At 33.1% G+C, this 12,837-nt stretch overlaps 1 protein-coding gene across 2 annotated transcripts; it reads right to left on the reverse strand.

Moving 5' to 3' along the window:
• Nucleotides 1-1,088: 1,088 nt before the first annotated feature.
• Nucleotides 1,089-10,085, reverse strand: tral (trailer hitch). 2 transcript variants are annotated; one of them, XM_070112104.1, is made up of 7 exons: nt 9,508-10,085; nt 8,329-8,769; nt 6,675-7,129; nt 6,427-6,570; nt 4,823-5,052; nt 4,420-4,748; nt 1,089-2,714 (listed from the first exon to the last, which is right to left on the reverse strand). In XM_070112104.1, the coding sequence occupies exons 1-7, from the start codon at nt 9,626-9,628 to the stop codon at nt 2,707-2,709; spliced, it is 1,728 nt and encodes a 575-aa protein (XP_069968205.1). In that variant the 5' UTR covers nt 9,629-10,085; the 3' UTR covers nt 1,089-2,706. The 2 variants fall into 2 exon arrangements, with proteins under 2 accessions (XP_069968205.1, XP_014092194.1); XM_014236719.3 differs by having other exon boundaries at nt 6,400-6,570; nt 9,508-10,084.
• Between the last annotated feature and the right edge of the window lie 2,752 nt (nt 10,086-12,837).

Consider the following 12,837-nt stretch of genomic DNA (forward strand, 5'->3'; position numbering starts at 1 on the left):
ACATTCAAACAAGTTATGTTTTATCAATTTTTAATTCTACTATTAAAAGTGTGGATTTTCAATTAGATTAAGATTTTTAATCGCAACATATTTGATTAAAAATTAAGTTTTCACTGTTTAATTCCAATGTTGGTCAAAATTAAAAACCGAATATTTAATCCAAAATTTTTTAATTAAAAAATCCGCAACCCTGCTTCCCACTCCACATGTCTATTCGAATTAACCTAACACCTATCAGCAGTTAGAAAGGAAAATAAAAGAGAATAAATACCATTGCTTATTACTGACTTAAACTTTTAATAATATATTTCCTTTTTATTAGTATCTTTTATCAAATTTTTTATTTTAATGTTTTTTATTATTAATTATTTATTTGCAGTGGTTTATCTTGATCTGTATTTTTTCGAATTTATGCTACATTTAATTCAAATACATATTTGTGTATATTTTGTATTTGTAGTAAATTCCCGCTCGTACAATCCCCGACAATGGGCTCCTGCCACTTTGTATGCTATTCTCTTTAATTGTATTTATATAGTCTATGTATACAAGTATATATAAACTGAGAGTGAGCACATTTACATAATATATTTATAATTTTTATTTTAGTATAATATAGAATTATTCCCTTACATTTGCACGCTATTTTCAGTAAATATAATCTACATTTGTTAGGAGTGTGTATACTTGTATGCATGTGCATGTGAATTCGATGGTGGTTTGTAATGAATGGATGGATGGTTGCACTCAGCTAGAGCAACAGTTTAAAACGCCTTGAAAGCTACACTGACGTTCATTAAAAACCGCTTCGAATATGCAAGATGTTGCTGTCCTCAATATTTCCCACGCATTCAATATGTAAAACTGTCTTATATTTAAAGTGTAATTCTAGTAAATACGGGGCGTACAAGGATATCACACTCGGAAACAGGCTGGGCTCAATTTTTACTTGCATTAACGATACAATAACCATAGCAAGACTTGCGAATGCGTGACGTAATGACTTTGATCCTGTTAAATCAATTGCGCAAAACTAAATTGAAGACCTCTTCGAGCTAAATATGCATGCGTACAAAAACTCTTTAAAATTATTTATTCAAACTATCTCGAAGGAAACTTTATTTTTGCACTTTGCTTTAAGATAATCATATACATGATGATATGAGATGAGTACGACGTAATACATGCCTTTGCAAAGGAAAACTGTTAATTAACAAATCGAACTAACCTGATAAAGCAAAACAAATGTTAAACTCGTCATCGGCACCAATCTGCACGCGCATTCGTTCAGTTAGTTTCTTAAAGGATATGTGCAATTATTGACAAACATTTTTGCTTTAGAACTTAGCCAATCAATTTAATTGTAAATGTTTTAAAATATTTTAACTCTTAAAATTAAAATAGTAATAATAATAATAATAGTAGTAGTATTTAAGTTGAGAAAACGTAGGTTGTTGATTTCTAGTATAAAATTCTTAGAATTTTACTTTTCCTCCAACTATAACATATGCTCGGCTTGGCTTTGCTTTCAGCTGTTTGGCCCAAAACTCAGTTCCTTCAATTAACTTAACACAGGTGATAATGCCGCCACCGTTAAGTTGACGCCACTTGCTATACAATGTATTATGTGCGTTTTAGAGATAACGTTCATTTACTACTCTCAAGATACTTTGCATATTATAGGCCAGCTTTGTGTGTAGGAGTGTGTGCATGAGTAGTTAGTAAGTATGGGCGTATCGACATTTCTCTCATTTGTATTAACCTGCTAATATATATTTATGTTTCCTTTTTATGAATTTAATTTATGCTGATTTTATTTGGCTCACTCCCATCCTCTGCAAACTTTTAAAATGTGTTTTTATTATAGGTAATTGTAATTTATAAATTGAATTTCTTTTTTTTTAATTAAGGATTCAGCATAAAAGTCGTATTTAATTTCTAATTTTATTTTCTCTTGTTTTAATGTTTTGTAAATGCTTTCGTATTTGTATGCTTCGAAGTTGAAAACATACCACCACCATTTCTACAATGTAATTCTGCCTTTACAGTAGTAGCTTTACCCTTTCTTTTAATTACATCCAACGTGCTCGATGATGAGCGATCTTCTTACGTTCCGAGAGAACATTCATATTTTCATTTAATTAATTCTCTCTTTTAGATACTTAAAATTCAATTTCATTTCATTTTTATAACATACAAATTCTTAAATTTTTTTCGCTGATTTTTGTTGTAATTCTTTCGTTTGGACCTCTGTTTATATCAGATTTAATAAAACTATGTTACTAACATCTTTGAATGATTCCACGTTGTATTTTCTTCTTTTCTTTTCTGTATATTCTTAATCATCATTATTAATATTATTCGCATTGCTGACGTCTTATTTAACTCTTTTTTAACGCTCAAATACATATTGATGTTGTAAATTCTTGTTGGTATGCATCGGAGTGAGTGGAAGAAATATTTGGTAAAACACATTTAAGCTTTATATTTCTACTCTCACAAAGAGCGAAGAATATCCGTATATAAATATATATTTCTTCCGCACGTTCCATTAGATTTTCCATTTATGATGCATAGATACTTTCCTTTATGATGTTCTCATTTATGTACTGTACTTGATATATTTGATATTTGTTGATTTCTTGTGGCTTCTTTTGCTAATATTGTAGTATTTGATGCCTTATTTGGTTCTGAGGATTGTTATCATTATTGGCCTGCAAAGAAAAATAAGTTAACGGATTAGATCTAGTTCTATATTTGTAGCGAAACGGAATGTTATTGACGTGCTACATGGAATCGATTGGTATCAAGATTGGTAAAAAAAAAAACAAACAACAATTTTCCAATCATATGTTTTGTGGACGTAGTTGGTCCAGTTCAAATTGGTTGATTGCAATAGTCTTTTGAATATATTTGTGTTGTTGTGATTAAAAAAGCTTCAAATATTAATTATAAAAAGCTATAAACTAGTCATGAGTTTTTAAGCAATTAATAATCATCTTTTCAAAATGGTAATGAGTTTAAAAAAAGGTATATAGGTTTGAAAATATTTTATTTATATTTGTTACAAAAAATGTATATGTATATCATAAATAAAATAGAAAACGTTAAATAATTAAGGGATTCGAAGCAGACGAGCGTTGTTTATAAAAAGCGAATATCAAAAGCGATGTGTACACATTTTACACATAGAAAATAAAATTTTGCAAGAAAAAAAAAACATTTTGAAACATTCGAAGCGAGGATGTAGTGAACGATGGGATATAAATGAGAATTTATTTGAAAAAAAAACGAAAATTTAAATATAAGGCTTTCTAAGTTTGGGTGTTACCGCAATTTGCAAGTATTAAAGCCGGGGAAATACCTTGTTATTAGCAAAACTTCATATTAAAAATTTTGCGTAAGAATTCAACATTCCTTATTCGACGAAATTATGAATGAATTACAATCAAATTTGGTATCTTATTATTAGACTTACTTAGTTTCATTACGTTATTTTAATTCGTGCTCGTGATAATTATATTAAGCTCACAGGCTCACATATTTCCTAGATATGTGATATAAACTAAACCAAATAGGCTAAATTTAATCGATTAGGTATGAGAAAGAACTCAACCAGAGGATCAGAAATCAGTATATTAGGGATGTGAGCTTTAGACCAAGACCAATTTCATTCATATTTAGGGCTAAATCTCATACATTTATATCATATCAACCTAACGATTTAACGTCAGGTTGAATTGGAGATCCCTATATCGGTTATATTGCGACTAGCAGAAGGTCTGGAATGATTGCATCAACTTTTGGTTTACTCAAGTATACTCGAGAACATGTTTCTACTAAATTTTTTTAAATAACTCTCGCAATGACCGACATATTCGGTATAAAGTGTGCTAGAATGGTGGAAATCATTATATGTAGTATATGGCAGCTGGGGTAATTCATGGATCCATTTCACACAAATTCGGCGTTAAATATAGTATATGTAGTATTATACGTTCACCTAATTTTGCTACGATATTATATATATTGACCGATATAAACAGTAAAGTTAACTGAAACATTGAAATTCTAATATCAACTATCTTATAGTGCCAACACGTATACAAAGTTCCTACTAGAATTATAGCGTGCACAGACGGACGGAAAAACAGTCACCTTGAATTCAACTCATCATAACATCCTGGTCATTTATATATACCTCTATCTGGATTAGCTCTAGGTGTTACAAACCACCCTTAGGCGAACAAAGCTATTATACTATCTTGCAATATGTCGCAAGAGTGTAAAAATGCTATCAAATCTTTGATAACGTTTCTAGATGACTGAAGACCTTTATGTGAAAAAGTTACTCAGGCTATTTTTTATTGGAGTAATTCGTATACTTCAAGTACCATTGCGAAATTATTTGAGACTTACCAACTCCGCCAGCTGCGATTGGCTGCGGTGTGTTGCTATTTTCCACAGTTGCTAATTTCGTGGCATTTGGAGTTGAACCAGACGCTGAGACCGATGTTTGCGGTGGTTGCACTTGAGTTTTCAGTGCTACAGCCGTATTGGCACCAGGGTTATTAGACGTACCGGAGTTTCCAGTATTAGTATTAGAAGTACCGCCGTTTGCGTTGTTTGAAGCAGCATTCGGGTTTCTGCTACGATTACGATAATTACTTCCTCCACGATAGTTTCGATTATAACCACCGCTATAAGAACCCATATTACGGTTGTAATAATTACCGCGACCACGATATCTAAAAGATTATACAGAGATTAGCGATAATCCAAATTCATTCTTCCTTAATTTGACTTTTCAAACACAACTTACCCTCCACGTCTTGTAGATGAAAATCCAAATGTTTCACTGTTTAGCTTGCGCTCCTGACGCCAGTCATTTTTCTTATTCTTACTACGATCCTGTGCAGCTTCACATGAAATATTATCAAAGAAGGACTTCGTCTTATCATATCCAACTGAAATTTCTTCTTCTTCCGGTTCATGTTCGCCAGCACCAGTCTCATTACCAGAGTCTTCCTTTTTGTCAGTTTCACCGTTTATCTACAAAGGAATATTGAATGGATATTAGGCGAAATCCAAATAAACTGAGTGGAGCGAGCGGTTGACACTACAAAAATATTATGACACATGATAAAAGAAGCTATGAGATACTATACTAAATATTTTGTACCGTTACACTGTGCACTTACAATCCACATTTATTTTGTATAAGAAATATAGCACTCAGCAAAATAATATTAAAAGGTTAATAAAATGTATTAACGAATTTTCTACAATTATCACATACATATATGCGCTACAAATTACGTAGCACAAAATATGGTTGAAATCTATCGGATTCGAGTTGACTTAAATATATTTCTTCATTTCAAGAGCAACTTCTTCGTGAGCAAACACGTGTATATATATTTTATGAAATATCGACAATAAAGAAAATGTAGTAATTCTACGCATCTCGATATCACCTCGATTGTAGTATCATAGAAAGCAGGGTTATCTCGAGTTCAAGAAAAATTAATTTAATTTTACTAAATTACAGTCATAACATGAAAAAACGTTATCTTCGGTTGTACCGAAGCTAAATACCCTTCACAGATACATTTCTTATGGCAAAAAAGAGTATAAAAAGATCTTTATCTTGATTCTGATCAATCAATTTGTATGGCAGCATAATGCTATAGTAGTCCGATATGAGCAATTTCTTCAGAGATTGTACCATTACTTTGGATAATAATTCAGGCCAAATTTCGTTTAGAGATATCTCGTAAAAAAAAAGTTTTCCATACAAGGACTTGGGACTTGTAATTAATCGTTCAGTTTGTATGGCAGCTATATCCTTTAGTGTCCCAATATGAGCTCTTTGGAAGAAAAACAGAAGAATTAGAGATCGATATCGATACAGATGGACTTGGCTAAATCGACTCAGCTCATCATGCTGATCATTTAAATATATATTTTATAAGTTCTCCGACGTTTTTTTTAGGTGTTACAAACTTTGTTGCATACTTAATATAGTCTGTTCGGGGTATAAAAATATTTCCATTGAATTTGTTAATGATGTTATGGGTGCGTTCGAGATGGCAATCACGACAGCAGTGTTGCAAATTTGCCAAAGTATCTCGTTCTGCGTGAATTTTTGGCAATACTTGCAACAACATCGCGTTCTACTGTCACTTTTTGCACGCTATTTATGCAAATAATCGGCCACACTAAATTTTTGTCTGCACATCAGCAGAGTATCAGCAAATATGCAACACAGTTTCTGTACCGCTGCAATTGTTACGTAGCTCAAACGCACCTTATTTAAAATAGTATAATAATGTAAAAAAGTAATATAACTCGTAAAAACAAAACAAAGAAAATAAGCAAAATAAAGCGAATGAATACCTGCTCTGTTTTGGGTTCTTCGCCCACCTTTAATTTGGACAATTGAGAACGTAGCTCCTCGAATTTAACATTGGCCTGTTCAAAGTCGAAATCTTGTAAAAATTTGATAGCATTCTTCGGATTCCGGGGTTTATTTTGATTGCCGGCAGGACCGCCCATTGGTCGAAAGCCCTTAAAGCAAAAATAAAAATTAATTTAAATAGCTGTTTCATTTGCACGCTTTCGCGAAGATAATTGCATTTATTTCGTCTATATTTCACTAACTTCATACTCACTTGATTTTGCATCCGCCCACGTCCGCCACCTCGGTTGCGTACCATCATATTGTTGCCATTATTAGGTCCACCACGGTGCATGGTCCAAGCATGATTTTGTCCACTACCGCCGCCGCCACCTCCACCACGTTGATGGTTATTACGTTGATTGCTATAATTGTTGCCACCACGAACCTCATGATGTTGATTATTATAGTTGCCGTCGGTGTGACGTCCAGAATCGCGTCGATCACGTGACTGTTGGTAAAAATCATTGTTGCGTTGATTGTTGTTGCCACCACGTTGTTGATGATTTTGTCGCTTGTGGCCAGCTTCACGCGAGTTGCCGCCATGTCCAGTGTTCTGATTCGGATGCTGGTTTTGATGCTGTTGCTGAGCGGCCACATCGGGTGAACCGCTTTTTAGCGAAACATGGCTCATAGGTGTCGTTGAGCGCGATGCACCGGCAAGTATGTCTGAAAACCATTGATAAATTATTTCTTTAATGTATGGTAAATATATTCATATAAATATACAAAATGCATGTGCTTTAAAAAAATTAAATAATTTATAAAGCCAAGAAATTTATTTTTTAAAAAATATATATAACTCAAAACAAATATATAAGGGACAGCAAGCAGAACCTCTAGCTCTTCCATTTAGGTACTGCACTTTAAAAATTAGGAAAATTAAACGTAGAATCGTATACGAAATTGGAAAATCTCTTTAGGGAACTGTTATTTAATTCCATTAAATTAAAATAAAACACCCATATTAGAAGGAAACCTGCAGTTTAAAAAAAATTGAGGAACTCTCAGAAAAGAAAGAGAAAAAAAATCGTATCTCTCATATTCGAAATAAAGAAACATTCACATAAAAAATTAATAATAGGCACTTTTAACTAGAATATGCCAGCTGTAAAACTTTGCCCTTGAAGATCCTACCAAAAATATACGAACTTAATATGGTAACATAGAATACATCAGAAATGTGATCAAATCTAATCGTCATGATAAAAAGTCCATATGTCGAAACACTTTAAACCAAGGAGCAAGTAATTGCTAGCTAATATTGAATAAATACTTTCAAAATAATTTATCTCTGTCAATTTTAATTCCAAACGAATTTAAAACAGTAATAATATTTAATAAAAAATAATATTTGATTAAAAAAACTAAAGGTTAAAAAAAATAAAATAAAGCGCACAAATCAAACTTTCTCCAAGTCAAAAAAGGCGTTACCATCACACCTTGGTCTTTGTGCTCATTAAGTGCAGCTTGAGATATTATTTTCTTCACTTTGTTAGTTGCACCTAAAATAGTAACATTGCTACCAGCAGAAGCACCTCCACCACTACCAAGTAAACCTCCAATTAGGCTAGAGCCTCCGCTAGTTCTACGGTTACTACCGATGACACCGCCACTATTACCATTACTACCAATTATACTACCAGCACCACCAATTGCTCCCAAATTTAAAGTGTTCGACGTTGGCGTTAAATTCGTTTGAGTTGATGCTTTTAAATCATTATACTGCTGCAACTGAGTCTGATTCGTTGGTATTGTGGATGCAATTGTTTTATTATGAAGTGATAATTGTTGTGTTTGTTCCTGTATTTGGTCTTGTTGCTGAACATGGGTCAGATTGTTGTTGTTGTTGTTGGTAAGTAACTCACTTGGTTGTTTTTGTTGTTGCTGTGATTTCGATTGTTGTTGCTGTTGTGGCTGAGGCGGTTGAGTTGATTGTTGTGGTTGATTACCACCACCTAATATATATTGTCCAGGTGCTCCAGATCCAGGTGCTAATGAAGGTGCACCACCACCAGCTCCTCCTATACCTAATCCTCCCATTCCAAATGGATTGCCATAACCTCCGACTGCATTCATCGGCGGTGCATGGGGAGGATTCATGTTGGGCATGGGGAAATGCGGCATCATATGCTGCCCATTTTGTAGCTGCACTTGCATTATAGCCGGATCATTTGGATGCGGAAGGCTGTTATTAACAACCCGAATGTCTTTGATATCAGAACCTCTAAAAAGTATATAATCATATATTTGGCTCTGTGGAGCAATTTGGAACTGTGTCTCCCGGTCCTCGGTTCCAAACGATCGAACTGAAATTGAATTAAATGTTATACATGTTTAGCAAATGTAGCTTCTTTAACATAATTAATTATAAAAGTTGAAAATATACGTCAAAGATCATACATTTCCCAGAAGTATGTAAATGGCATCTCTCCCAACAAGTTTGTTTTAGAATATAAAATCTGGTTTCTTTATACAATCAAATACCTATTATAAATTTTAATCTAGCTTAAGAAATCCAAAACCAAAAAATACATGGCAAACACTCATAACGGTAGCAATTACTTCCGTTAATCGTTGTTCAGAATAACGGCCCGCCCAAATGAAAGAAGTTAATTGAAAATTCGTATATATAGAAATAATAAATGGATATACAAATGTTGACATATAAAAAATAAATATCTGTACTCAAGAGAAAAACCAGTGCCAACATGACATATAAAATTCAGACAACCAGAAATCAACAAAAAAAAAATTCAATAACACTAACAAACAAAACGAATAATCAAAGGAATTAAAGAACGATGTGAAATGAAACAGCATAAATGAAAGAAACCATTTTCTTTTTTTACACTGCACGGTTTTCTATACTCCTTTTCGCCCAATTCGCTTTTACACTACGTTGCTGTTGCCTTCGCTATAACGTTGACGCCGACGTCAACAACGACTGCACAACAGCAAAGAAACATTTTCCCCCCAAATTTGCAAATGGTGTGATTAGCGCTCCACATAACGGTATATGCAACTAAGGTGTAGGTGTAACTTACCGTTTGACAAAGCAATAGTGCACTCCTGGGGATCTACAGTGTATAGACGACCCTCGTACCGAATATCAGCTTTAGAGATCAAGCTGATCTTTGAGCCCAACTCGGGCATTCCGCCACTCATTTTTCAGCTATTTTTCCCCAATATCTACCAGAAAATTGTTCAGCAGCGTAACACAAATTAAAAAGTGCAACAAAAAGCTTGAAACTTCCTTTGGTTTTTGCCGATTACTTAGCTCACAAATTGCTCTTGCCAGGTGCGCCACGACAAATAGATTGGCAAAAAAAAAACGCGACGTATTAAAATTTCTTCCAATGGCGGCGCTACTGCGGCCAGCGCGGAGCTGCTTTGCTTACTGCGTTGCAAAGCACTGCGACAACTGCAAAACCCACAATTTACACTTATCTTTTTAAAAAATATATAATAACTAGCCACACACTGAAAATATTTAAGGATTACAAGTCCACTTATTTATCCGTTGCTGGTCGAAAAACGAATTACACCAATTCGGAAGCGATTTTCTGAAAATTTTCACCTATCTCGGTCGTGTGCTTCGGCTGAAGTGGAAAGAAATCTGTTTCGTTTGTCAATCGTTGAGTGGATGCCATAACAGGGTTGCAACAATTGGAATATGGCCCACAAGTATAGGGATGTGAAATTTTTAGTATGAATTTCAATCTATATCACCTTCCAAGTCACCTATTCTGAAAAGATTGATATAAAATAAATAAACCACCTAAAAATATTTCCACACGACTGTTTGTTTCAAATTTGAACAACTTGAAAATATGTTTTACAAATTCTGTTGCTATAAAAATAAATAAATTATAACTTTCTGTTGGAGAAAACTATTATCACCTTTATTGAACCCTTCAGAAAGTCAAAAATATACCGAGTTGTAAATCTAAATTTTATCAGTGAAGAAAAGTACATTCTCATCACCAGTTTTTAAGTATTATAATGATAAAAATAATAACAGTATTCTGGTTAACCGAACACCCTTCTGCTTAAACCAACAACATCGTCAGATAAAATCTTACGGAATCATTCCTGATAACTCAGATTTTCTCCGTAACCCGGACATTACAATCAGAAAATGCTTCCAATTTTCGATACACTCACACCGCCTATAATTGAAAGAGTTGAGCTTTGCAAATAAAAACCATGCCATTCTAAAAAATGAATTTTTCTTAATATCGATGGACCGATATTGCTGCGGAGATTAACATATCTATGTCTCTTCGAACAGTTTATAGCGCAGAAAGAATTAAAGTTGAAAAGCAAACAATCCGGTTTTTGTATATAGTCTTAAATATTCGTCGTGTTTCTCTATATTAAAACTTGCAATTGTTTGGCAAAAACTTCTATGTGAATCAGCCATAAAAATATTGTGACGAACACTATGCTAGCTCAAAACATAATCGACGAAAAATTGCTAGAATGAACTAGACAGCGGTATTCGTAGTTGCCAGATGTTCGTGTGGCCAAATTTTGTTAACGATCCACCATATAAGAAGAGAATGTTAATGCATAGAGAAGGCGCAATGTTATGTGTTAAATGAAATCTTTTTGAGTACTAATTTGTAGTTCCAGATGAGGGAACATCGAAAAATACAACTTCGAAACTTTAGAAACACACCACGCAATTTGTAATTTAAAATAATGCTTCAAATTATATAAGAGGATTATTGATTAAAGCCCCATAATTTACAATAAAATAAGTAATTAATAGAAAAATTCTTCAACACATTTTTGTGCGTTGCATGAAAAATATCTAATAGGCAAAGGATAACTATAAAACAGAGGCTAAGCGGCCGCTTCCCACTTTTGTGATAGCTCAGGTCGTAAGCGTGAAGGAGTTAAGGTCAAGCCGACTACAAACGCTTACGTTCGTATCCGGTAATTCATAAATCTTAATTTTTATTAAATTTTATTTTGATTTTTATTATTTTTATATCATATTTTACTCATTGAAATAATTAGAATATTGCAGGAAAATATTTTCATATATTTAGGTTTATTGAATATTCCCTCATTTATGCGTATATAGACAAATGTGACTATCGCACATCCATTTTTAAATACACGTACGCTTATGCTGTGCTAAAATGTAAATTATTAAAAACGAACATCGAAAATGCGCAAATTCAAAAAATAAATTAAGCCACGTCAAAAAGGAACCTTTCCTTCATGATATTCGAACTCAACAAACTACACCACCTTAAAAACGAACAAAGCAAATTTTCACCACCTTATAAAGGAACGGCAAATGTATATATGCGCATATGTTCTTTGGTATACGTATTAAGAAAAATTAGAACAACAAAAAGAAATTAAGTACATTTATATAATGAGAGAAAACTTAAAATAAATTTAATAAAAAAGGTTTATAAATATTAAAAAAATAATAAAACAACATCTGTGATAGAATTTGAACTCAGGCAATATTTGATGTAATTTTGCAATAAAGAGCTGTGCTATTCAAGCAGCATTACAGATAATGTGTGAAAATAATTTTTTTTTACTTGTTTCAAATAACCAATTTGTATGTGAATTTCTTCAAAGTGGATTCCTTCATGTCCAAATATTTTTGCATATGTGTACACATATGTACGTATGTATGTCTCTCAATATGCCTTTTGTAAAGGATCAAACATTCGCATAAGCGATAAAAAATCGCAGACGCACCACCATTAATAAGATTCGAGCAAGCTCGCACCATATTTTCTAAATATTTTATATTACAACGCCAACAAATTCATTCATAAGGAAAGCGCGTATGCTACAAAACAATGTGCGATCGTTTATAACTCTCCACTGTGCTCTTTTTGCTGTGCGCCTGGTCTACCACATTTGGCTTCCATATGAATTCCCTCCGCAAATGCGCAAGGATGACAAAAAATTAAATTCAAATGAAATGATTTCAGTAAAATTGAAAATCAAAATTTCAATTTTACAATTTGTACCACTGAAAATCCTACCATCCTCCACACCTTTGCATGTTGCCCACAAGCTGCATCCTCACAACGATGCTAAAAATCTGAAACTGAAGAATTTGTCTGATGTTCCCTTTAGAAAGCAGAATTGACAATATGGCCCATTAACGACTTAAATTATATTATAATATTTTATCTAATTCATATTATGCACTATATATGGCATTAAATTGTATAATCTCTGCACAATCACCACTCATATGAAATCTTCAATTACTTATATATATTCTAATCGCACTGCAAATAATACTTTTATATGTTTACTTATTATCATTATTTCATAGTTTTTCGATTTAGCCCATTTTATCTAAATACGACGCTATGAAAATGCTGCTC

The sequence above is a fragment of the Bactrocera oleae genome, chromosome 6 (assembly GCF_042242935.1).
Source record: "Bactrocera oleae isolate idBacOlea1 chromosome 6, idBacOlea1, whole genome shotgun sequence".
Taxonomy (NCBI): Eukaryota; Metazoa; Arthropoda; class Insecta; order Diptera; family Tephritidae; genus Bactrocera; species Bactrocera oleae.